This window comes from Equus asinus, chromosome 13 (assembly GCF_041296235.1).
Source record: "Equus asinus isolate D_3611 breed Donkey chromosome 13, EquAss-T2T_v2, whole genome shotgun sequence".
Taxonomy (NCBI): Eukaryota; Metazoa; Chordata; class Mammalia; order Perissodactyla; family Equidae; genus Equus; species Equus asinus.
In genome coordinates, this window is record NC_091802.1 from 61,377,719 (window position 1) to 61,402,407 (window position 24,689).

Below are 24,689 nucleotides of genomic sequence, written 5' to 3' on the forward strand. Positions count from 1 at the left end.
GGTGAGAAGGGATGGGACAAGGAAGAGCTGGCTCTCTTCCAGGGACTACCAGGCACAGCCAGAGAGGCAGAAGAGGGAGGGAAGTGGGCAGGAGGTGGGGACACAGCTGCCCCTCCCATCCTTGGGGCAGAAGGGCAGGAATGCATGTCTCAACGGGGCTGCCACCAATTTCCCTCCAGCTCACACATACAAGGCCAGTCTGTTCCAGAAGGCTCCAGCATCAAGTGGATGTGGACCAGGAAGTGCCACAGTTGCCAGGGCATAGTGCTTGGGGAGGGAAGCTCAAGAGCAGATGCAGGTGGATTAGGAGTTTGAGAGGGACCCCCAGTCAGACCTCAGAAGGGATGCAGGAGAGCAGCCTGCAAGCTTGTGGAGGAGAGGGGTAGCTTCCAGGGAGGTGTCTCTTCAGGTGTATCCAGCGGCCGCCTGCCCCTCACCACCTTGTCAACAGCGCGGCCCATCTGGAGCTCGCTGGGCCGGGGGAGGGCAGGGCTCTTGAGCTTCAGCAACTCAAGTGGGAGACGGAAGCCAAGGCCATGGGCACAACTGACAGCAGACAGATAGATGCTGCCTTCTCAGATGCTTTGCCTACTGCTGCTGAGGACCACACCAGGGGAGGGGACAGTGCCTAGGCATGGGACATCATAGTAGTGGGGGAACGACAGGCTTGAGCACTGGTCCACACAGGGGCCCACTGGGAGCCACCTCACAAGAACCGTGTGCACCCCTCGTGGGCAGCAGGAATGCGGCATCATGCCAGCACCTCACTGTCCACTCCCCAGAAAATCAGCAGGCAGAAATACTTTCTGGCGGTGCTGCCCCGAGGGTCATGGAGGTCAGGGGCCCATTTCATAGTGATTAAGCCAGGGGAAAGGAGATCTTCAGAAACCCCAAAGTGGACGCGTGTGTCTGCATGGCCCACACGGGTGTCAGCTCCGGAAACATGACAGCAGCAGCTGTGTCCCCACCATATCCCCAGTCTCACTCTGTCTGCTCCCAACTGGTTCACACCACCACCAGCAGGCTGCGAGAGGACAGACCTGAACGCCCATTCTCAGAAAATTAAGTTTTCATGTGGTTAATCCACACACACTGAAAACTCAAACTGATGAAATAAAGACCACATGGCAGGGGCAGGGAAAAGGTAGAAGTCATCATGAATTTATTATTTACACGGTGGTCAAGTACACACACACAGTGTTCACACAAACGCGTAGTTTAGAGACTGGCCACCGATACACAGGTTGATACAGATACTCCACTACATTTCTGGGAGGACAACAACCGTCCACAAGCACACCGCTGAGGACTCAAGATCAGAGCCCACCTTCCAAATGGAATCCGGCAATTTCACGCCGAAATCTGGAAGCAGAATGTGGGAAGGCTGCCCGGTCTCATCTCTGACACTACATGGGGGGGCTGCAGCTGCTAACACCTCACCAAGATGGGGAAGCCGACCTCTGAAGGTAGCATGGGGCCACAATGAAAGCCCCAAACTCGCTCTGACCCACCCAAGCTCCTTGTGCACTCCAGAGACACAGCCCCACCTGGCCAAGTCCCCACACCCCAAAACACTTACACAATAGCCCACTCAGGATACAGAAAACAGCAGACAGCCACACTCTGCACTATCAACGCACACCACTCCTGTGCCAGGGGACTTTGGGGGTGGGAAGGGAACTTACAGATGCCAATACCTTTTAGGTCCCTACCTTCCTATGAGCGCCCCAGTTTTCAAACAGAACACTCTGCAGTGGGGTGACAGAAGAAACATGAAAGTATCTATGAATATATACTGCACCTCATTTCCCGAGATGGGGGACTCCTTTCTACTGGCTGCTACCACCACCTGGTGCCTCTGTTACAAGACAAGGGTGAAGGGAGGAGTGAAGAGCATCTCAGGAAAACCCCCAGGAGCCTGGCCACCTCAGGATCTTTGTGGCAAGACTCAGCGCCACCCCACTTCTTGACCTCTGGGGTTCACTACGTCCCGACCAAGGTCATGAGAGTGCATGACACCACACCCTGCTGGATGATCAGGTCATGCAAGTCCCCCACTTCTTCGCACTTCAGAGTGGATTCCCTTGGCCCCGCTGGCCTTTCTGGGCAAACCCGGCACCTGGGGCGGCCGGCCACGTCCCTGGTTAACAGATGTTAACACAGACTAGGGGTCAATCTGCATGGGTGATATTTACAGTCTGTTTAGAAAATTCTCAAATTCAAAGGCATTGAGGCAACGACCACCACCAAAACCACCACACACGACCCCAGGGAGGGGTCCGACGTCTCCTGGTTGGCAACCCTCTCCTGAGGGCTCAGTGACACACACACAAAGCATCGACTTCCGTGGTCTTCAGTGCTCGGCCTCCTTCTTGCCATGTCTGGGAAGATGAGGTGGCAGTGCTGCTCTGCCGGGAAGCACCCGCCGTGCCCTTGCTAACTGCTCTGACGATTCCAAGAATCCTAGTGGGTCCGTGTTGCGCAGGCATTTTAGTTTACGGTGGGGAAGGGAGAGTGACAGCCAAAACTAGGTTAATGAGGTCACAAGACACACAGCACACACACGTTACTTACATACACGGATACATGTGATAATTTCTGATGAGAAAATTCCCTCTGCACAGCAGACCGCACAACACAACAAAGACACCAAGCACAGATCACTGAGATCCGCGTTGTGGTCCACGCCCCGTCTCACTCCACTCTACACGAACTCCACGGCAGCATCTCTGTTTCAGGACTCTTTAAAGTCAACGTCTTTTTAAGACCGCAAAAAGACAAGAAAGAAACAATAAAAAAACAGATTTCTTTACACAGATTTAAGCCAATAATTTTTAGCAAAATGATACAAAACTGTCTTAACCAAGTAGAAGATCGGTAGTTACAGTAGACTCGTCAGGGAGCAGGGCGTACCACCACTGGAGGGAGAACTGAAAGGCCCGCGGATGGGAGTCTGATTCTCTCTGCGATTGTCTCTCACTCTGCTTTTCTTCCCAGCCCCGTCAGACCCGAGTTCACTCACGGCGGGGGCTCAGGGGTGGCCCCTGGCGACAGCAGCGCTGGGAGTCTGTCGGTCTAGTTTGTCTTTTGTTTCCCCCCGGGCATCACTGGGGGGTGGCCTGGAGAGCTCCCGGTGTTAGCGTTTCGGTTCTAGACCGGGGGCGTGTCACTAGGAAAGCCATTGTAAGAGGAGATCAGCCATGCATTGTGTGTGCCCTTCAGAGCAGAAAGGAGCGTTCTCATCGGTGCACGACAGACTGAAGACCACTGGGAGCCACCCGACCAGGAATCTGTCGGAGCCAAAGCACAAGAGAAGGTCAGCATGAGGCCAGAGCAAAGGGCCGGTCAGTCTTGGGAACAAAACACCAGTGACAGCACCTGGGAGAGAGGGGATACCGATGCCGCCTGGCCCCACACTGGACGCCCGCACCCCTAGCCATTCCAGAAGGTCCCTCTGCAGCCAGGATGTGTGCTCAGCAGAACAAATGACAGGAAGATGGGGAAGGAAGAAGAGGCATGCAGGCCAGGAGGCCTGGTGGCTGTGGAGCCAAGAAGCTCATGAACGACGGACCAGAGTCCAAGTGGAGAAGAGATACTGGCTCCCAGCCTCCTTCCTGGAAAGTAACCTGGTGTTTTGAAAACAGGGACCAGGCTCCCTGTGGGCACTGGGATTCCTCTCTGGGGAAGACGTGACAAGCAGTTCCCATCAAGATGTTTCCAAGAGTGCAGTCATATTAAAACTGCAGCAGGTCTCTCATAGCGGCACTGAGCCTGACCGAAGCTGCAAGCCCTTGGTTGGAAGGTGGAGCCGACAGAGACAGCTTGCACGCCCAGCCATGCACCAACGGCAAGGGAGCAGGTGGCTGTGGCTGATGGGTTAATATAGACGACAGCGTGGACGAGATGCTGGGCAGAGACCAAGTTCGAAAAGAAAAACAAAACGAGGAAGACAGAAATAAATGCAAAGGGAAGAGAGATGACAAAGCCAGGACGGGCGGAGACCATCAGGAGCCTCACGCAGCAAGAGCATAAGACCCCAACCAAGCACGGCCCCCTCAGTGGAGCACGACATGACACATCCCGACACCAGGGCAGAGCGGCTCGAGGGTTCTGGGGCCACTGGAGCCAAGCGCAAGTGCAGAGCCCTGGGCTCTTGCTCCCCACACGCACTCCCGACTTGAGACTGCCGTGGGGACCAAAGGCCAACGCACAGTGGGCAGGGTCCTGGGGTCACCCTGTTTGGGGACTCTCTGTGGTCTGCTTTGCCCCCAGACTGGGCAGCTGACTGCAGCTGCTCTGGAATCCACATGAGGAAGAGACCTGGGCAGAGGGGCCTCGCTCTACCTCAGCACCTGGCATGCAAGCCCGAACCCACCTGCGTGCTCCCACAGGCAGGTGAGGGGTGGCCGGCCCCCACCCCGCCCCGGTGCCTGCTGTCTGTGAGACCCGACGTGAGCACACTCACCCAGTGCTGCCTTCCAACGGGGAGACGTGCAGCTACTTGCCGTGGTGTTCGAAAGGAATGCTATTCTGAGGTGGGGGGAAAAGACAGCTGTTGGTAAGGGTTCTGCCAGCCGGATCAGCATGTAAGGCGCTCCTGTTTCCACAAGTGCTTCCTCACCTCAACCAGGTCCACCGCCACTGGCCAGGGCCGCCTCAGAGGAGACCCCAGAACTGCCTAGGAGCTCAGCCTCGCCCCTCTCTGAGCGGCCCCTGCAGCCACTGCTGCTCCTCTAGAATGAACCTGTTATTAATGAGGCCAACAAGGGACCAGGACAGACCCCTTCTAACTCCTCACACAGTAAGAGAATCTGATGCCCAGACGGCAGCCCCTACAAAAGCTCTCAGCACTCACGGCTCCGCAAGGCCTTGCTCACTGCTCAGAACAGCCTGTGCTTGGGCAGGTGGGGAGGACAGCCACCTCCTTGTGACACACAGACTGGACACATTTCCTCGCTGACACAAGGAAGAAGATGGAGCTATGAAGCTTACTGTGGGGGGATGGATTAAAACAAATAAATCAAAAGGAGTAATTGACACCAGGGACTAGTATTACGTTTTATCAACAGTGCTGGACTGATGAGGCCCTTTCTTCTCACAAAGAGAAAAAACCCGCAAATAGAGCCACCCACCAGATGCCCTTTAGGCTCCACATCATTCTAGCAGAAGAGGCTGAACTTGCAAGCCAGGGTCGGGAATGCAGGGACTGTGGCCCGAGGGCTGATCTAGCACAAGCTGCCCTTGAGAAGCAAGTAGGGGCAAGGAGGAGTAGCCACTCTCCTGCAAAGTCTGAGTGCCACGGGGTCAGGACAAGGGACACGGGTGTCAACGGCCCCTGCCCACACCCAGCTGCAGAGGGTGCAGGCCGGTTGGCGGCTCTGAGCGCCTTACTGCTGACGATGAACTACTTCCCTGGACTTAGTGCATCTGCACAGGAGGTACCACCTCCTCCTGGAGGGGCATAAAGAACCAAGGAACAGCAGCCATGGAGGAAGCCAACAGGAGGCGCTGTGTTGGGGCCTGCATGCACGGTGCCTGCGTCTCCAGCTCCCCCTGACAGACGCACTGATGCTCCCACTTTCACCTCACTTTTTGTGAGAGGCATGAGTGTGAATGGAGGCTAGAGGATCGTAAAAGCTGGAGCAACCCTACTCGCTCTATAACTGCCAAACCACCAGGAAAGACATCGGGGGGCAGCCCCTGGGCTAAGCCTCTTGCTGTCCTGCAGGGACACGGATCACACCCTTGGAGGGCCAAGAGCCTTTCACAGTCTCCTAAGGAAGAGCACCCATGGTGACCAGGAAAACCCGAAGGAAAGAGCCGTTCCCAGGACGGGTGTAGTGGGGACACACCCCCAAGGGCTGTGTCCCGAACCTGAAGATTCTAAGAAAATCTTCAGGGTGACCAGTGACAAAAGCTAAAGTGCTTCTTTGGAGAGAAACAGCCCCAAGTCGCTTCTCTCTGAGACTTTTAGCTACATTTTAGACCCCCATTGTTTTTCTTCATATGGAAAGCAAAAGGAGAGCACAAGAGAACAAAGATGTATGATTCCAAGTTCTAAGCTCGCCTCAGCTGGGTAAGACTTCACAGGAAGGACCTCGGAACTGTGTGTGGTCAGTGCTCAGGGGGCAGCGGGCCAAGGCTGGCCACGTGGTAAAGAGGAGGTTGGACTCGGACCCATAACTGTCCCACACCCACAGGACTTTCTGACTCTTTCATTTCTTTCAGTGATCCCAAATCCATCAGACACTTACTTTTCTTAAAAAAAAAAAAAAAAGTTAAGCCTGTCCCTTCTTTAGTCTTTGCTAGCTGAGCCCCTGACATGCAGATGTCAAGTCTAGACAGAGTCCCCAGCATCTACAGGCCCAAGCTGTCCCTGCCTTAGGTGTTCTGGGGCCACACACCCGGGCTCTCTTGCCAAGCTCGCCAGGCAGACTGCTCCCAGGACATGCTCCCAACTGCTGACTCACGGGTTCCAGGGCGCATGGGAAGAAACCCATTAAGCCCTTTCTGTGTCCCAAGGCGAGGGAGGAAGGGTGTGGGGCCGGGTGCCACAAGAGGCCCAGTTTCATTACCCTGACTAGACCCCTCAAAGTCCCACAATTCAAACTACTTGCATCTTCAGTCTCTTTGGGAAAAAAGTTACTGCAGAAAAACAACTCATTTCCAGTAGAATAATCAGTAAATTAGAAGAGTTTGGTAAAACTATTCACGTCACTTAATTAAAAAGAAGGTGGTCAGGAGCCCTCCCTCTGCCTGGGCACACCTTGCTCCTCTGCCGGAAGACCAGCCAGACACGCAGAACTGAGGTTCCAGGCAGTCCTCACAGACCCCACGAATACTTTCAACCCACTCAATGCAGCTACAAGCTGCACCCAGTGACAAGCAAGCACCGGCAGCAGGGCCTGGGGGCCAACTCCTAAACTAGAGGCCTCACAGTGAACCAGAGAGGTGCTCCCAGTGCATTCCTGAAACCCACGCTGCCCACCTGACCGACACCCACAGGGTGCTCACTGAAGCAGAACAAAAGGCCCAGCTTGGCCAAGTTCTTGACCTACCAAGGCCCCACTTGGCCAAGTTCTTGACCTACCAAGGCCCCCCACCCAGCCCGTGGAGGGGAGCCTGAAAACTATTTGAGAAAAACAGTCAGCATGTACACAAAGGGCTGTTCTGGTGAGAGAGGCTCGTTAGCGAACGCAGAACAGCAGCTACAAAAGCCAGAGTGGGAAGAGGATGTGGGTGGAGGAAGTGGTGGAGATTCGCTCAGCTGGGCCTAGGCTGCCTGTGCCTGCATTGCCCACCCACCTCCATCATGCAGCACGCCGTTTCTCTGAGCACACTGGCCTCCGGAGAGAGCAGACAGACAGGGACATCAAAAGACGGGAACGATCACCTCACAGCACATCGCCAGACCCTGGGCAGCCTCTGTCCAGGCCACCTTACAGTGACTGCCAGCAACCCCCGCCCCGCTAGGCTCTCTAAGGGAGTGCCTTGGCCAACAAGAATGAGGAAACAGTCTCAAAGGCTGGGTGTGCCTATGACAGACAAATGGTGCAAGCAGGTGTGGCGTCTCCAGTCTGAATAAGGAAGACTGCAGGGCCTCTAAGGCCGGCTTGGGGCTGGGGGGCCACACAGAGGGCAACAGAAGAGAAAAGCCCTGTTATCTGCCCCAGCACAGGTGGGGAGCTGAGCCCTTCACCTGCACAGCTTGTCTCTAAGGTTCTCCACCAATGGGCTGAACACCAAGAGGGGAGGGAGGAAAGAAACCCTCCAAAACCCTCACCCTACTCTGCTTGGAGATCGTGAGACTAGTCCGAACACGAGGAAGTCGGTGGCCCACAGCGTCCTGACCTCGGCGAGCTGAGAGAGCGTACCTGTGAGGTGGACATGCGGGAGGTATCTTGTCGGCCCGTGAGATCCGACGAGGAGATGTTCACAGGGGCGCCGCGGTGCAGGCGCATACTCACTTTCCGCTCTCTTTCCATGCCCGACACAGGCCGAGGAGAGGTGTTAGCTGAAGGAGGGGGAGACAGGGGGAAGAGGTCTCAAAATGCGGCCCCACAGTCAGCATGAGGGGGTCTCTCCTTGGGAGCTGTGTCTAACAAGGACCCTCACCTGCCTCAGCATCAGTATAGAATAAGCTGTGGGCGGGCTGGGCACCAGACTTCATCTCACTAGATTTTCAGGGCAGCAACAGGTGATTGGCCCCCAGCCGACGCAGCACTGCCTGCACCCTAATTTCTAGGTCAGCATCAGTGGGCAGGGCCCACGAAGAACCACAGGACACCAGTGCGTGGCTTCGGGCTGACCTTCCCAGGAGCAAAGTATCAGGCGTCTGGTGGAAGGGCAGCCCAGGCCTCTATGCTTACGATGACTGTCACAGATGGGGAAGGGGAAATGGGTATCAAGAGGTTTCTGGGGGAGGAATCTGTGTCATGAGAAGGAGGAGAAGCAATAGCAACAGAGCTTTCAGGCAACTCAATCCTTCAAGAGACCAAGTCCTGTGAAATGAATGTTCCCAAAGGCACTGTCCCAGGCTGTTCCCTGACCAGTCTATCCTCAGGAACAACAGTTGACATGAACGAGGATGTACATGGCGTCACCCACGAGCTGCAGCTGCCCCAACTCTGTGCACAGAGCTGGCTCCTGACTAGGTCACACAGCTGGAGTCTCCAGAGCGACCAACACACAAAGGCCCCCAGCGTCTGCTGAGGGGCAGGGGGATGTGGTGTGAGCAGTGGGCCACTCACCAGTGTGTGAGGTAGGGGTGAGGGGTGTGGGAGGAGCCACTTCTTGTGTCCCTCTCAGCCGGCCTGAGGCTGTGGAAGGGAGGCCACGGGTGGCTGGATTTCGTGAGTGTCTCAATCGCTCCTCTCGGTCCCGACGTTCCCGCTCAGCATCGTCAGCTGCCCGGCTGGCACCCTAAGAAGGAAAGAGGATAAGATCAGAACTGAACTGGGTTTGGTGAAAAACAACCCAAGGCCCTTGGCTACCCCCTGCAACTCAAGAAAACAACAGGGGGATCTAGGACAACACTGCCCATGAAGCTCCCCACAGCAAACCAGCAAGTCAGAACAAGATGAGGCATCCTGTGTCTTTCCAACACAGCAGGGGAACCCCCACTCCATCACCACAGCACTGTCTAAAACCCCAAACACCAGCAGCAGCTGGGTGACCCTCTTCTCTGTGAACATTCAGATACCGACAGGAAATTGTCTGAGGTCAGAGGTAGGCCCAACATGGTGCCAGTTGGGGGAGTCTGAGAAGCAGGTGTGAGTGGTGGCAACCAGCGCCCAGACTCACGGCCCATGGCGACTGTTGCATCGTGGTGATGCCAGCAACATCATGCACACATGTGACGAGGAGGCCCGCAGCCGGGTTTGTCCTGGGAGGGCCCGTGCGGTGGACACTGCTAAACAAGGTTTGCTCCCAGCACAAACAGCTAGTTATGCTTTCAGTGACTAACAAACCAGTTGCACAGGGGATTTGATTTTAACTCGTTAGGCTAAGGTACCCATCACGCTAAAGGTTACATCGCAACCACCAGTGCTCTAAGGCAAGGGTCTGCAAACTTCAGCCCACAGGCCAAACTCAGCACCCTCTGTTTCTGCAAAGAAAGTCGTACTGGCATAGCCTCGCCTCCTCACTTACGCACTGCCTACTACAGCTTTCCGTCTACGATGCAGAGTCGAGTGGCTGCGACACTGTGCAGGCTGCAAAGTCAAAATTATTTACTATCTAGTCCTTTACAGAAAAGGTTTGCTGAGCCCTGCTAAAAGGGATGACAACGTTAAAACCAGCAGCTTCAAGTGGCTCTGGCAGGAGGTCCACCCTGATGTCCAGACTCTGGGTGATCTGCAGTACCACTACCAGGGCTGTCCTTTACAGACCAACGCAGCAGAGGGGCCTGGCTCCTGAGCCACCCTGTCCTGCAGGGCACTCTCCTCCCAGCACCTGGCTCTGCCCTGGATGGCACAGACCAGGTCTGGGTCAGGCTGGCTCTTCCGACTGGATCCCTATTCACGAAGGCTGCAGCCACTGCCACCACCTGGTTCCTGTATGGGCACCCATGCACCCGCAAGGCTGTGTGGGACAAGGCCTTCTCTTACTGTACACCCTCTGAAGAGGAGGTCTGCTCCTCCATCAGATTTTGTTGCCCCAGAGAGATTCCAATTTCTGTTTTAAACTCATAACTAAATAGAAGAACAGGAAGTGGAAGTTCCAAAAAACCAAATTCTGGCAGTGGTATCCAAAGATTAATTATTTAAACTCATAAAACCGACTCACGGATGGGTGGCCAAACTCAGACATAAGGTGCAGCGCCTCCCCAGGCCACCTACCCAGCTCAGAGGCCTGGTCACTCAGTCAGAGGGAGGAGGCAGCAGGTTCCCACCCCACCAGTGGGAGCCCTTAGCCTTGGCCACACCCTCCTGCACCAACAACATGTGAGCACCATGCCTCAACATCACAGGTGGTCAAAGGCTCTTAGGATTGATGACAATGATAAAATGACCTCTCACCTAAAGACAACTTAGCATTCAAGTAAGAGCTTTGGTTCTGGGCAGACGTGCACCTGTGGACACTCTACGAGTGGCCCCTGGCTGCCCACACCCCCTGAACCCAACACTCCTGTTGTGGCCACGTGGTGCCTTCTCTGCTTTCCCTCGACGGGCATCTTGCTCTTGCCCTCAGGCAAACCTAATATAGGCCACGGCCCTACTAGGTACACTCGGCTCCCCCAGCGCAGTGAATTAGCCTTCAGAACCCAGACTTTGGATAGCATGGCTCCACACAAAAGACACAGCCATGGACGCGTCAGCCACTGGCAGCCTTTTGCTGACCTGGCTGTTCCTCCTTCCATACTGAAAAGTGAGTGAGTCGACAGTGCCACTTACAAACTTGAGCATGTTCCAGTCGAACACATAGTCATAGGAGAAACCCTGGCGATGGAAAAGGTTCCTGAATAGCTGTCTCAGGTACGAGTAGTCAGGTTTATCATCAAAACGCAAGGAACGGCAGAAATTCAGGTACGTGGCAAACTCAGCTGCAAAACAAGGAGACGCAGAGCTAACAGGTAATAATCCCACGTGGACCCACGTGGAGTGTGTCAACGTTACCATTTACCATCCACTGCTATACACTGAGGGTGTGAGAGAGGGAAACTGAAATACTTGTTACATTTGGAAGACTCTAGGCCTCAGGAAAGTTTCACAAAGTTTCAGAAAATTCAGCATCACAGGGCACAATTTAATCTCAACTGAGGCATTTATCCTAGGGGCAGTCCCACAAAAATAAAGGGAACTCCCTGAGCTATGGCCACCTGTCCGCTTTCCACCTTCCTAACCAAACAGGGTCAGGAGGGGTCTCCAGGAGCCAGCCTGTGTGTGTATGTGTCTGCCTGCCTTGTTCGCCTCCCACAGCCTCACAGCCTCCCATAGAGGCACTGGGGAAATATGCCAGGAAAGGAGGGGCTGCTGTTACCCTCCTCCCACAGAAACCACAGGAGGGAGGGGGCCGGCTCGGCACACCCACTCGAGAACTCACAAGGGTAGCCTTTACATAACACTTCAATGGGAGTAGACATCTTCTTCTCACTAATCCTCTCGTACTTCTGTCTCTTGGTGGCAGCCTTCAGCCCCTGCCAGGGCAGAGAGCCCAGGTTGAAGTACATGAGCACATAACCCAGTGACTCCAGGTCATCCCTTCGAGATTGTTCTGGAAAGAGAAGGGAAATGGATCAAGGACGGCACATGTGCACTTGCAGCAGCAAAGCAAAAGGCCCCAGGCAGACACTTACTACGGAAATGAACTTTAAAAATCATAAAAAATATACACGGATTCTCTGGTTTCACCAGAAGCTGCCCCTGACGTGCTGTCAGGAAATTCTCCAACACCCCAGACGAGCACCGTCAGTGTCACAGCTGTTAGAAAGTCCATCATTTACCTGCCTCACCACACCTCACAAAACAAGGTTTCCACAGTCCCTGAAGCCTCCCTGAAACCTTCGATACAAAGGTTTGATGACAGCCTCCACATCAAACATGTTGACCACTCCCAGGGTCCCCCAAGAGGCTGGCCTTTCCCTGAGCTGAGAGATGGACATGCCCATGGCAGCGTAGGTCAGGGACCAGGGGCACAGGAGACCCCACCACCCACGGGCTCACCGATGCCAAGATGCGTGTTGATGGAGGCGTACCGCGCCGTCCCTGTGAGGTTCTTGTTCTCACGGTAGGGGATGTGCTGGTGGGTCCTGGCATCCCGGTACTTCTTGGCCAGCCCAAAGTCTATGATGTAGACCAGGTTGCCCTTCTTTCCCAGTCCCATAAGAAAGTTATCTGGCTTCACATCTCGGTGGATGAAGTTCTTTGAATGAATGTATTCAATACGACTAATCTGCAGGTAGAGAAGCAGTGGTGAAAGCTCAAATCCCAGAGGGGCAGCCTTGGAAAAGGAGTCTGCTTTGCAGAGCAAGGGCCATGCCTGGGCATGCTCTGTACCCCTTAGCCCAACAGAGTAACTCAATAATCTGGAGGACACTCAACTGACCACCTTCAGCCCCCTCGACAGGCCTGGGCATTTCCCTCTTGTTAGCTCTCAGGGGCTGGACAGAGAGCAGCCTGACGGAAAAGCTGCTACCAGACAACATCTGTACTAGACAAACTCCCATCAGGAACCAAGGATGCGCTCCTGAGGTAACCAGGGCCCCATGCGTGAAGGTACCAGGCCGTGCCGAGAGGGTGGGTCTCCAAACCCCACACCTGGGTCGTCATCCTATGGTAAAGGCTAATGAACTTTCATTTTCTCCCTGTGTACTAACAGGCATAATTATGAGAACAGCTGGAGTATTTTATCAGACTGTCCACTCAAACCAAGCATGTGCTGAGTGCCCCACTGCTCTGTCACTTCAGAAAAACCAACGCTTACCATTTGGTCAGCAAGTAGCAGGACAGTTTTGAGACTGAATTTCCTCGAGCAAAAGTTGAAGAGGTCTTCCAGGCTTGGTCCCAACAGCTCCATCACCATGACGTTGTAGTCCCCCTCCGCCCCACACCACCGGATGGTGGGGATGCCCACTGTGAGAGAGAGCAAGAGGTGCTTCAGTACAGGCAGCCTCCCCACGTCACCTCCTATGTACCAAGTACAGGCGGCCACATGTCACATCACCTCCTATGTACCAAGGGGGCGAGTGGGGGCAGGGTGGGGGTCAGAAGACCCTGACACACCTGTGCTCCACACTGTCACCAACAGTACAAGACAGAGTTTTCTGACAAGGGTCAGGAGGGTAGGAGTCAGAAGTGACACAAGGAGAGAATGTGAGGCCAACTTCACGGGCAGGGGAGTGGTCAAACGAAGCAAAGAGAAGGCAATGCAGGTAAGAGAGGGGCTCAGGTAGAAAACACAGAGTTTCCACACACCCCACACCCAGTTCCCCTTAACTAACATCTTACATGCGTATGGTGCATCTGTTACAAGTAATGAGCCAATATTGATACATTACTACAGACTGAAGTCCACATTTTGTTCCGTTTCCTTAGTTTTTACCTAGCATCTCTTTACTCCTCCAGGACCCCATCCAGGAGCCCACCTCACATCCAGTCATCCCCTCTCCTCAGGCTCCTCTTGGCTGGGATGGTCTCACACTTTCCTGGTTCCAATGGCCGCGACAGCTTTGCGGGGTGCTGCTCAGGGACTTTGCAAATTGTCCCTCTGCTGGGATCTGTCTGATGCTTTCTCATGAGGAGCGCGGGCTTGCGGGTTTGGGGGAGGAAGAGCACAGGGTCAAGTGCCTCCTCCTCACGTCCCGTCAGGGGTCCGTGCTCTCTCGGGACTCGTCTCTGCTGACGTGACCTTGGTGAGCTGGCTGAGGTGTGTTTGCCAGGCCTCCCCTTGTTGTTCTTTCCCTCCCCTTCCGTCCTGTGCTCTTTGGGAGGGCGTCGCTCCGTGCAGCCCACGCTCACGGAGTAGAGAGTTATGCCCCTCCCTAGGGGCAGAGCGTCTGCATACGTTATTTGGAATTCTGCGAGAGATTGGTCTTCTCTCCCTTATTTATTTATTTCAGTGTGGACTCGTGGACATTTATTATACACTTTGGGTAATAACTGAAAGTTGCATTTTTTAATTCTTTTCCTCAAAGTGTTCCAGCCTTGGCCACAGGGGCTCCTCAGTTGCCACTGTGTCCTCTCAACACCCATCACGTAGGCTTTTGCTCGCTTCTTTTGAGCACTGCCTTACTTTCTGGCACTATAAGATGCTAAACAATTTTTAGTTTAGTTTTATAGCAAGTTTTGATAAAGAAGGCAACTCTTTCATTTTTAAAATTATTTAAAATACATATTTTATACACTACATGAGAACAACTTTAACAAATACAGAAGTTATAAAGCACAATGTAACAAAGGACTGTAAGCCCACCACCTAACACAGACCCAGCACATTCCGAATCACTGCATCTGCTTTTACACACTGCTCTTCTCCCACTCCTGTGCTCCCCCGATGAAGACTACCCATGACTTTATCATTTCCTTGCTTTTAATAAAATAAGTATGTATGCTGCATAATATTCCATTTGGTGAATACACCACAACTCATCTATTCTTCTGTCATTTGGATTGTTTAGGTTTGCTGTTCCTATTACGAACACTGCTGTTAGATAAATTCTTATATACGTCCACTGCTGAAAATTCTTTTATGTGAAATTCTTGTTAACATCTAGTCCCCCCTCCCAGGTACATACCTAGAAACACAGGGTACAAATTATCTGACTATACAAGATAATGTCAAATTGTTTTCCAAAAAGGAAAAACCACTTTATACTCCCAGTAGCGATGAATGAGTTCCTGTTAATGCAAGAGTATCATCAGATCTCCATCAGATCTCTTAATTTTTATCAATCAAGTGGGTATAAATGGTGTCTCACTGAACTCTCAATTTGGATCATTTTCCATATATTTATTGGCCATACATGTTTCCTCTCCTCTGAAATGTCTATGCATGTCTTTTGCCAACTTCTTCTATCAGAGTGACCTTTTCCTGTTTATGGCAGTTCTTTATAAATTCTAGATACCAAACTATTCTTGGTTCTATGTGAGGCAGATATCTTCTCTCAGTTAATGGCATGTTTTTTACTCTCTTGTGGAGTCTCTTGATGAGAAAAGGTGCTCAATTTTAAGAAAGATGAATGTATCAACCTCTTCCTTTATGTTTTTGGTTATCTTACATAACAAACTCTTCCTGAACTCAGAGTCAGAAAGAGATGCTATTATTTTCTTTTAAAAGTTACCTCTACTTCCAGCCAAGGTGGAGTAATGGGGACCCAATTTACCCTCACATTTGCAATACCCAAAAAGAGAAAACAAAACAGAGAACAGATGAAAAGATGGGAAACACAAGGCAATGATGACACCAAGGCCTGAAAGACAGGAAACAATCCATGTGAGCCCCCAGACGCCCCAGTCCTGCCTTGAGCATGTTAGGGGAAAAGCAAAAACTGAAGATAAAGTAACTCCATCCCATAACTAAGCTGAGGAAGAATCTGTGCAATATTAAAATATTCAGCACACAAGAAGGTAAAAGTCAGGGGCCAGACCATTAGCGCAGTGGTTAAGTTCAGACATTCTGCTCCGGTGGCCCAGGAGTTCACCGGTTTGGATCTCGGGCATGGACCTACGCACCACTTGTCAAGCCATGCTGTGGCAGGCGTCCCACATATAAAGTAGAGGAAGATGGGCATGGCTGTTAGCTCAGGGCCAGTCTTCCTCAGCAAAAAGGAGGATTGGTGGCAGATGTTAACTCAGGGCTAATCTTCCTCAAAAAAAATTTAAAAAAAGAAGGTAAAAGTCAGTGCCTGGCACCCAAAGCAGAAAACATGATCCACACTGAGAAAAAGTGTCTAAATCAACTGAAACTGCTTCAGATGTTAGCAGCAGCAGGGAAGGGCAATGAAATTATAAGTGTATTCCATGTCAGAAAAGTTTAACACAGGCATGGCAAGGGAGATATGAAAGCTACAACATCTAGGATGAAAACTACACTTGGTGGGATTAACAGCAGATTAGACACTGCAGAAAACAAGACTTGTGAACTTGAAGACATAGCAACAGAAGCTAGTGAAAAAGCCAACAAGAGCTTCAATGAGCTGTGGGGACAACTATGAGCCCCCTAACATCTATGCAACTGGAGGCCCTGAAGAGAGGAGACACAAGGGAGGAGGCAGAGAAATCCTATCAGAAGAACAGCCAGATGGAAACAATACACCTGTCAATCCAAGCAGCTCAACGAATCCTAAGCACAAGAACCATAAAGAACATTACACCAAGGTATCCGATAAATTGCTCACAACTAGTGATAAAGAGAATATCTGGAAAGAAACAAGAAGACACATTATATACAGAGTGGCAAAGGCAAGGATGACTGCAGACTTCTCGTCAGAAATGAAGCACATAAGAACACAGAGGAGGAACATCTTTCAAGTACTGAGGAAAAAAATGGCAATCTACAGAAGTACAGGTTGCAAAAAAGAAACCTAAGCAAAGCGAAGACATTCTCAGATATTAAAAAGTTGCAAATCAATGCCCAGTAGACCTGCACCACTACATATGTTAAAGGAAGTCTTTCAGGCAGAAGGTAGATAACACCAAACTAAAGGAGGTCCTACACAAAAGAATGGAAAGCACTGGAAATAACAACAAAGGTACCTACGTAAGATTTTTAAAAATTATTTAAATTTCCTTAAAAGGTCTAACTGTTTAAGCAAACATAAGAATGCAACGTAGGGTTTATAACCAGAAATGTAAACGGACAACATCATGCAGGCTGGGAAGGGAGAAACGGAAGTGCACCCGTGTGAGGTTCCTGTGCTCCACATCAAGTGGCACAGCATCACTTGAGGACAGACTGTGGTAAGCTCAAGATGTGTATGATAAGTTCTAACTCAACCACTACAATAACAAAAGAAGGATAGGTATAATAAGCCACAGAGGAGCTAATCCTAAGAAAAATTAAGAAACGTAAGAAAATACTTGTTTAATCCAAAAGAAGGCAAAAAAAGGAGGGAAAATGAAACAAAGACCACATAAGACAAAAACCAACAGCAAGATGACAGAGCAAACCTAATCCTGTCATTAATCTCACTAAAAGTAAGGCATACTTTCTCAGATTAGACAGAAAAGAAAGGACTAAGCATACACGCTGCCGACAATAAACACCCTTGAGAGTCAAAGAAGTGATAAGGAGGAGGACAGCGTATCACAGTGCAGTAGGAAGGGAACACACAAGGGCTGCATCAGCATCGCACACAGCAGACTGCAGAGAAGAACGTTTCCAGGCATACACCAGTCACTTCACAGTGATGCCAGCATGAACTTCCCAAGAGAACAGAATACTTCTAAACGTTTATGCAGCGAACAACAGAGCTTCAAAACATGAAGCAAAACTGCAAGCAGACACAGACAAACCTACAGTTTGACTGGAGACTTCAACCTCCTGCCTCAGCAGCAGAACACACGCTCCTCTCAAGGACACGGGGGCATTCACCGAGACAGATCACATTCTGGACAGAGAACAGGTCTCAATAAAGTTAAGAGGTTTCAAGTTATACAAAGTATGTTCTGGAAGACAGTGGAACTCATTAGAAATAAATAACAGACAGCTCTCTAGATAATTCCCAAATACCTGCAAGCTAAATAATACACTTCAAAATAACCTATGGATCAAGGAAGAAATCAAAAGGGGAGTTAGAAAGCATTCTGAGCCAAATGAAAATGAAAACACAACCTATCAGGATTTATGAGATGCCACTACAGTAGGACTTGGGGAAATTTATGGCAACTAAACGTTTATTACTAGAAAAGACAGATGAATAATCTCAGCTTCTAAAGAAAATAGGAAATTAAACCCAAAGTAAGTGTAAGAAATGAAATAAAAGATCACAGCAGAAACCAATGAAATAGAAAACAGAAAAAAATTACTGAAACCAAAAGCTAGTTCTTTGAGATTTTTGATAAACTTCTAATCAGACACATCAGGAAAAAAAAATAGAAGGCACAAATGACTAATAGCAAGAATGAGAGGTGACATCACTAGATTCTACAGATATTAAAAGGCTAACAGAAATATTATAAACAGCTTTATGCCAGTAAATTCAGTAACTCAGACAAATCAGCTGAAAGACACAAACCCTCAAAGCCTTTGTAATCTGCTGGTGGGAGTGTAAAATGGTACCACCACTTTGGAAAGCATTTTGGCAGTTCCTTTAAAGGTAAAACATTCATTTACTTTTGATTTAGCCATCCCACTCCTAGATGCTTACCCAAGATAAAAGGAGGTAAGCATCTACACAAACATCTACACAAGAGCTTGCAGCAGCTTTGTCTGGCATGCCTGACACCTGAAACCACCCCAACGTCCACAAACAGGTGAAGGGATAAAGAAAGCATGGCACGTTCACACAAGGGCTGCCTCAGCAACCAAAAGGAGTAACCACTGATACACACAACACGGACAAATCTCAAAAAAAAGAGTACACAATGCTGCTCCTTTTATACAAGACTCTACAAAACGCAAAGTAATCTATAGTGACAGAAGCAGATGAGCAGTGATTTGGGGACAGAGAGTGGGGGTGGGGGATTATTAGGGGGGACCCAGAAACTTTTGGGGTTGATGGATGCATTCACTATCTTGACTATGGTAATGGTTTCACGAGGGTAAACATGTGGCAAAACTTATCAAATTATACACTTAACATACATGTAGTTTACTACACCTCAGTAAAGCTGATTTTAAAAAATCAAAATGTTTTACAGTTTCACTCTTCGCACTGAAGTCCCCTGATCCATCTGGAAGTGGATTTTTGGGGAAGGAGAAGCGGGACTCCCACCATCCTCAGCACCATGGTGTTCACATGGCCCCTCTCCCACTGGCCATAACACTTCTGCTTAAGTCCCAATTCTGTGCACACTTCTGGTCTTTCTGGTCAGTTCTAAGGCCCTTTTCCCTGTGTCTGTGTGTGTGTGTGTGTGGGGAATAACAGGACTATAGTCCACGTCTGTACAGACTCCATGGGGATGTTCCCAAGACTGACACACAGTCTACACTCACATTTCCCCAATTGCATCCTTCACAGCTTTCCTTCCACCCAGGGTCCAATCTAGGACCACACACTGCATGTGGTTATCATGTTTAAGCGCAGAAGAGTTTTTAAATTTTTCATCACATAGACATTTTTGAAGAATTCAGGTCAATTTTGCAGAACAGTCTTCAATTTGGATTTGATGTGACTGCTGGTTCTGATCACTTGTCAGATAAGGTTATCTGGCAGATTTCTACACCAAGATACTTTTCCCTTCATTATTAAGTAATTTGTGGATGAAGCTTTGAGGGTAGTGTCAATACCCTGCTCCCCTTATCTGCATCCACCAACAATTCTCACCTGAACCAATCAATAAAACAGTGTCTGCAAATTGAGGCTCTTCCATTTCTGATGGTTCCTTCTGCATTTTTCTGTGAAGCTTAACTCATGTGTAGTATTACAGACTCATGAAGTCTCCCGCCCTCCTCCCATGTGCTGTAATCATTATTCAGTCTGAGGTTCTAATTGTCCCAAAGTTTGCCAACAGACGCCCTTCAAGCTTGCTCCTGTGTCCTGTGGACAGGTGCCGACGGTTTCCTTTCAGCCACAACGTGTTCTAGACTCTCTCTCTCTTCCTGCCCCTCCCTGGAATCAGCCATCTCTCCCTAAAGCCTGGGCCTCTCTCACTGGGCAACGATACCTAGAAACCATGATCTGGGTGCCAGGTGTGCTCACTGCTTTGGGTTGTCACTACTTCCAGGCACTTTGTGTGAGTTTTGTTATTTGCAGGACAAATGCCCTCCTTCAAGAATATTTTACTCAGTCTCTGCCCTTTGCTATTCTGTGAATTCTTGAGTCAGCTCGTCACGTTGGAAGAAAAGCCCTGTGGATTTTGACTGGAATTCCACTGAACCCTAAAGCAACTTTGGGAGAAGTGACATCTTAGTGAGTCATCCTCTCCATGAAACACACAATGTCTCCACTTGTTCAAGAATTCTTCAGTGTCCTCCAACAAAGTTTTAAAACTTCCTACATACACATCTTACCTGGCTTAAAGATTTATTCTCAGATACCTTTTTTTTTTTGAGGAAGATTAGCCCTGAGCTAACTACTGCCAATCTTCCTCTTTTTGCTGAGAAAGACTGGCCCTGACCTAACATCCACGCCCATCTTCCTCTATTTTATACGTAGGACGCCTACCTCAGCATGGCTTTTGCCAAGCGGTGCCATGTCTGCACCCAGGATCCGAACCGGCGAACCCTGGGCCGCCGAGAAGCGGAACATGCGCACTTAACCGCTGCGCCACCCGGCCCGCCCTCAGATACCTTATTAGCTAGGGGTTTACTGGCTATCGTAAACACAGTATTTAAAAAATTACACTCTGGCCTCTGGACTTCTCTGGGGCCAGCAGCCGCCTGACCAGGCAACTGGGGCTCAGCAGACGGAGGGCTCTGTATCCAACCAGCAGTTCATAGGTGGCGACGCCAAGGCACTGGAGCAGCCACAGCTGCCGTATGGCACTGGCATCCCTAAGTGGGTCTCTGCGCACACGGGGTTCAGCTCCCTGTCCACGACCACTGCGCCAGGGTCACACTCAACGCCCCAGTGGATGTCTTTGAGCCCCAGAGAAAGCTGCACACGGAGGGATTCCAGAGCCCCAAGTGGGGCGAGGAAACAGAGTTCACCTTTCAGAAGTCCACCAAGGCCTGGAATCTTACCAGCTCTTGGAGGTTTTCTGTACTGGGAGTGAGAGGCACCAAAGGGGCAGAACACACACAGAAGGAGACGGGCACTCTAGCTGTGGAGGTCTAGACCAACATGCCAAGGAACCAAGCTGCCATCCCAGCCCAAGAAGTGCCCCTTTTGCCAGAGCATCAGCCATGTGGCAGCCCCAGCTGCCAGGGAAAGCTAGCCTACTTTCAGGCAGACGAAGAGATCCACAGCCCTGCCCTACAACAAGGCCCAGAACTGAGCACAGTGGGTGGGGCTCTCCTTCTGCATCCATCAGCAGTGGAGAAAGGGGGGAAGAGTGGGGAAGCGAGTACTGCCACACTTCTCCGGTCAGGTCCACAGCATCACCCCTCTTCCCTCTCGAGGGGGAGGAGGTAAGGCAGAGAAACTCCAACCAGGCTCTGCGCAAGCACACTTGAGGGCCTCAGGGAATCCCTCCAGAACCTGCATGCTTTACTGGAGCCTCCACCCCCAGAATCTCCAGCTTTTGAAAGTAGCCTGGACAGGGAAGTTGTTTTCCTTTTAAAGGATATGTAGTAATGACACTTCCCACATCAGAGTGAAAAGATTAAAAGCATGAGACCAGACTGATGGACCCAACCCACACACCACCACACTGTGGGAAGGACTCTCGGGGATGAGGCAGGGTTTTCCACCGCCAGTCTCCTCATAATCCACTCTTAGGGGACGATGCTGGCAAGTGCCCCAGGCAATGGGCTGAGACGAGCAGCAAAAGGGGTGATTGGGGCAACAGCTACAGTCCTGCTGCTCCTAAGCTCACTTCCACTCCGCTCTGGGCCAACACGGTTTATTGCTCCCTTGGATAACTGCACCTCGGGGCCCACTTTCTCACGGTCTCAACCACACTGGCCAGGTGCAAATGACAAATCTTGTGCATTTTAACTTTTTCTTGATATAAACATTATGCTTTTCTATTTCTGTGTATTCTGGTCCAAGGCCCTCATTCCTGCACTGTTCTCAGGTCCATGAGCAACCTCAGGGGTGAGTTGGCAGCAGCTGCAGGACCACACAGCTGCAATCCTTTTTGCTGTCTTATCGCCATGGAGGACTACTATTTGGAGCACCATACCCTCCTGAACCACCTCATTTTTGTCAATTAGAGCCGACTTCTCTCCCAAACCCTCAATGTTTCATAGGAGACTAGGTTTTAACTGGGGTGCCTCATGACTTGATCTCCTCCTTTTGGAAGACTGGGAATTAGTCTGAGCAGGAAAGGTAGTGCAGAGAGGTCAGGAGAGGCAGGGCCAGAGGAAGGCGGTGAGAGGAAGCCACAGCTACATGAGAGCTGTCTACAACGGTGATGAAGGATTCCTTTTCTGGACCTCCAATCCCAGGACAGACTCACTTCATCTACCAGATCCATCACTGGGTTGGGCCAGGCCTACAACAGAACAGGGATTATGAGTGTTTGTTGGTCAGGACAGGTTTTAAGAAGGATACCTCTACACCCATCCCAAGCTGCCCAGGGGTGTTATTTGAAGCAAGGATCTCTCCTTGGGCTCTCCTGCCTTGGCCTACAGAGAGACCACAAGCAAGGGCTTCTCCAGGGTGCCAGAAGCCAGCATCCCGCCCTGCTGCACCAGTGGCAAGTGTCCTGCAGCTGAGATAAAGGGTTCAGGACACGTGCTGTGACTCACCGTGTGGGAACAGGGCGAATGCACTGGAAGGCAGTGGGTGATGAGTCTGATCCTGGATTCTTGTCGCCTTCACAGCTGCCCCCTCTAGTGAGTGTGTGTTGGACTTGGAGGACTTCACAAGCCACTGATTTGCTCATCACTAGGCGGCCTAGTTTGCACAGATAGAACATGTTGGTCTTTCTCCATGTTCTTCTGGGGTTTTATTCTTCATAAACTTTTTGTATTGAGAAAAAAATAGCCAGAGCATCTCTGACAAAGGTTCTGCACCAGGCAAAGGACCAGAAACAGAGGCTCGGGGTGTGTCCTGAAGCAGGTGTCTGAGCCATCTTTTCTTTTGTGGCTCCTTCCCCTATTTCCTGTTTTGGACCAGATGTTCTATCCTAAAAACTTGACTCCTACCCTATTCCCGCCCTCTATCCTCCATCGCCCCCCACCCCAAAAAAAGCCCATACACACACATATTTAATTTGTGGGATGTCCCCACAACTCCTAAATGATGTGTGCAAAAATTCTGAAGACGCCAGAAACACTCCATCCTTTGTTCCCAACCTCTTGAGTCAAGAGCATGCCTTGACGTGATTCATATCAAACACACTGCTGTATTTGGATGATCAAACCTACTTTAATCTCTAATCCTAGGGTTGAGAGAAGAAATGGGGGGCCTCCCATGTACAAAATGGGGTCAGGAGGCCAAGAAAGGGAAAATGACTGTATCCCCAAGTCACTCAGAAACTTTTATGCAGGTGTAAGAAACTTATGTCAAAGCAGCCACAAGATTGTTTACTAGGAGATAGATGAACATAACTTCATGTTTACTGCTAGAAATTGAAGCTGTGTGTGAAATCCTGAATCCCCTCTTTCCCTGGGAAAATGCAATGAGTAAATACTTACTGGTATGGGGGGGGAGAACTACATTTTCTTTTTTGGGGGGGGAGGGTGATGATTAGCCCTGAGCTAACATCTGCCACCAATCTTCTTTTTGCTGAGGAAGATTGGCCCTGAGCTAACATCCGTGCCCATCTTCCTCTATTTTATGTGGGACGCCTGGCTTGATAAGCATGTGTAGGTCAGCACCCGGGATCTGAAGCAGCGAACCCCCGGCTACCAAAGCGAAACCATGCAAATTTAACCACTGCGCCAGCGGGATGGCCCAAGAACTACATTTCCTAACTTACCACTGTTGGTGTAATGAACTGATTTTATATTTTCATCTTAAGCTAGCTATCTGGGTAAACTCTCCAATTTATCTTCTGGCTTTCCTGTGTAAGAAAATTATATCATGGGGCCGGCCGGGTGGCACAGCGGTTAAGTGTGCACCTTCCACTTTGGCAGCCTGGGGTTTGCCGGTTCGGATCTCGGGTGCAGACGTGGCACCGCTCATCAAGCCATGCTGTGGCAGGTGTCCCACATATAAAATAGAGGAAGATGGGCACGGATGTTAGCTCAGGGCTGATCGTCCTCAAGAAAATAAATAAACAAAAATTTAAAAAATTATATCATGAGCAAGTAACAGTTTTATTTCTTCCTTTTCCCTCCTCATTCTTTAAATTTCCCCACCTTGTCTTCTGTGCTAGCTAGGACATCCCAAGCCACAGTGGAGAGAAATGGTAATGGTGAGGCTGAAGATGACGTGGACCCAACAGGAGTCCTGATGCCAGGCAGTGGGGAGGATAAACCTGTGTGACCACCTTGGAACACACCCCTATGCACACTACAGCAGCTGGCGCCATTCTGCCAGAGGAGCATTTGCACACTCCACAAAACTCAATTCCACTCTAGGTTGTGTACCAGAAGACATGGACTAGGGTATCATCGAGGCACTGTCCCTCACAGCAGAAAACCAGAAGCAAGCCACAGCTCCTTACAACAGACAGAACTGTTTAGAATACAGCGATGAAAATCACTGAACTACACTGTGCCAACACAGAGGAATCTCAGGAACATGCTGGGTCAAAAAAGGAAAGTTGTAGACTACATCCAGTAAGATTGTATGACATATATTCCAAAGTTTTCAGTACTAAAAAGACGCATGGTATGAGGGCTGGCCCTATGGCCTAGTGGTTAAGGTTGGCACGCACGGCTTCAGTGGCCTGGGTTCAGTTCCGGGAGTAGATCTACACCATTTGTCAACAGCCATGCTGTGGCAGCATCCCACACACAAAATAGAGGGAGACTGGCACAGATGTTAGCTCAGCAAATAAAGAAAGAACAAACTAGGCAAGGGCATGGGGGAG

The 24,689-nt window shown here is 50.5% G+C and overlaps 1 protein-coding gene across 7 annotated transcripts in view; it reads right to left on the reverse strand.

Annotated features, from left to right (window-relative positions):
• The window catches only part of CSNK1D (casein kinase 1 delta), a 37,219-nt gene that overhangs the window by 2,329 nt on the left and 10,201 nt on the right, over positions 1 to 24,689 (reverse strand). For 2 of the 7 annotated variants that reach the window (XM_044744261.2, XM_070483873.1), the window contains exons 3-10: positions 12,925 to 13,073; positions 12,165 to 12,393; positions 11,545 to 11,715; positions 10,896 to 11,044; positions 8,751 to 8,922; positions 7,875 to 8,014; positions 4,466 to 4,530; positions 1,141 to 3,290 (exon numbers count right to left, since the gene is read on the reverse strand). In XM_044744261.2, the coding sequence (XP_044600196.1) occupies positions 4,498 to 4,530; positions 7,875 to 8,014; positions 8,751 to 8,922; positions 10,896 to 11,044; positions 11,545 to 11,715; positions 12,165 to 12,393; positions 12,925 to 13,073 (1,043 nt within the window). In that variant the 3' untranslated portion in view covers positions 1,141 to 3,290; positions 4,466 to 4,497. Of the gene's footprint in view, positions 1 to 1,140; positions 3,291 to 4,465; positions 4,531 to 7,874; positions 8,015 to 8,750; positions 8,923 to 10,895; positions 11,045 to 11,544; positions 11,716 to 12,164; positions 12,394 to 12,924; positions 13,074 to 22,455; positions 22,604 to 24,689 lie in introns of those variants that run through there. The other 5 variants (XM_044744255.2, XM_044744256.2, XM_044744264.2 and 2 more) reach the window with 4 other exon arrangements.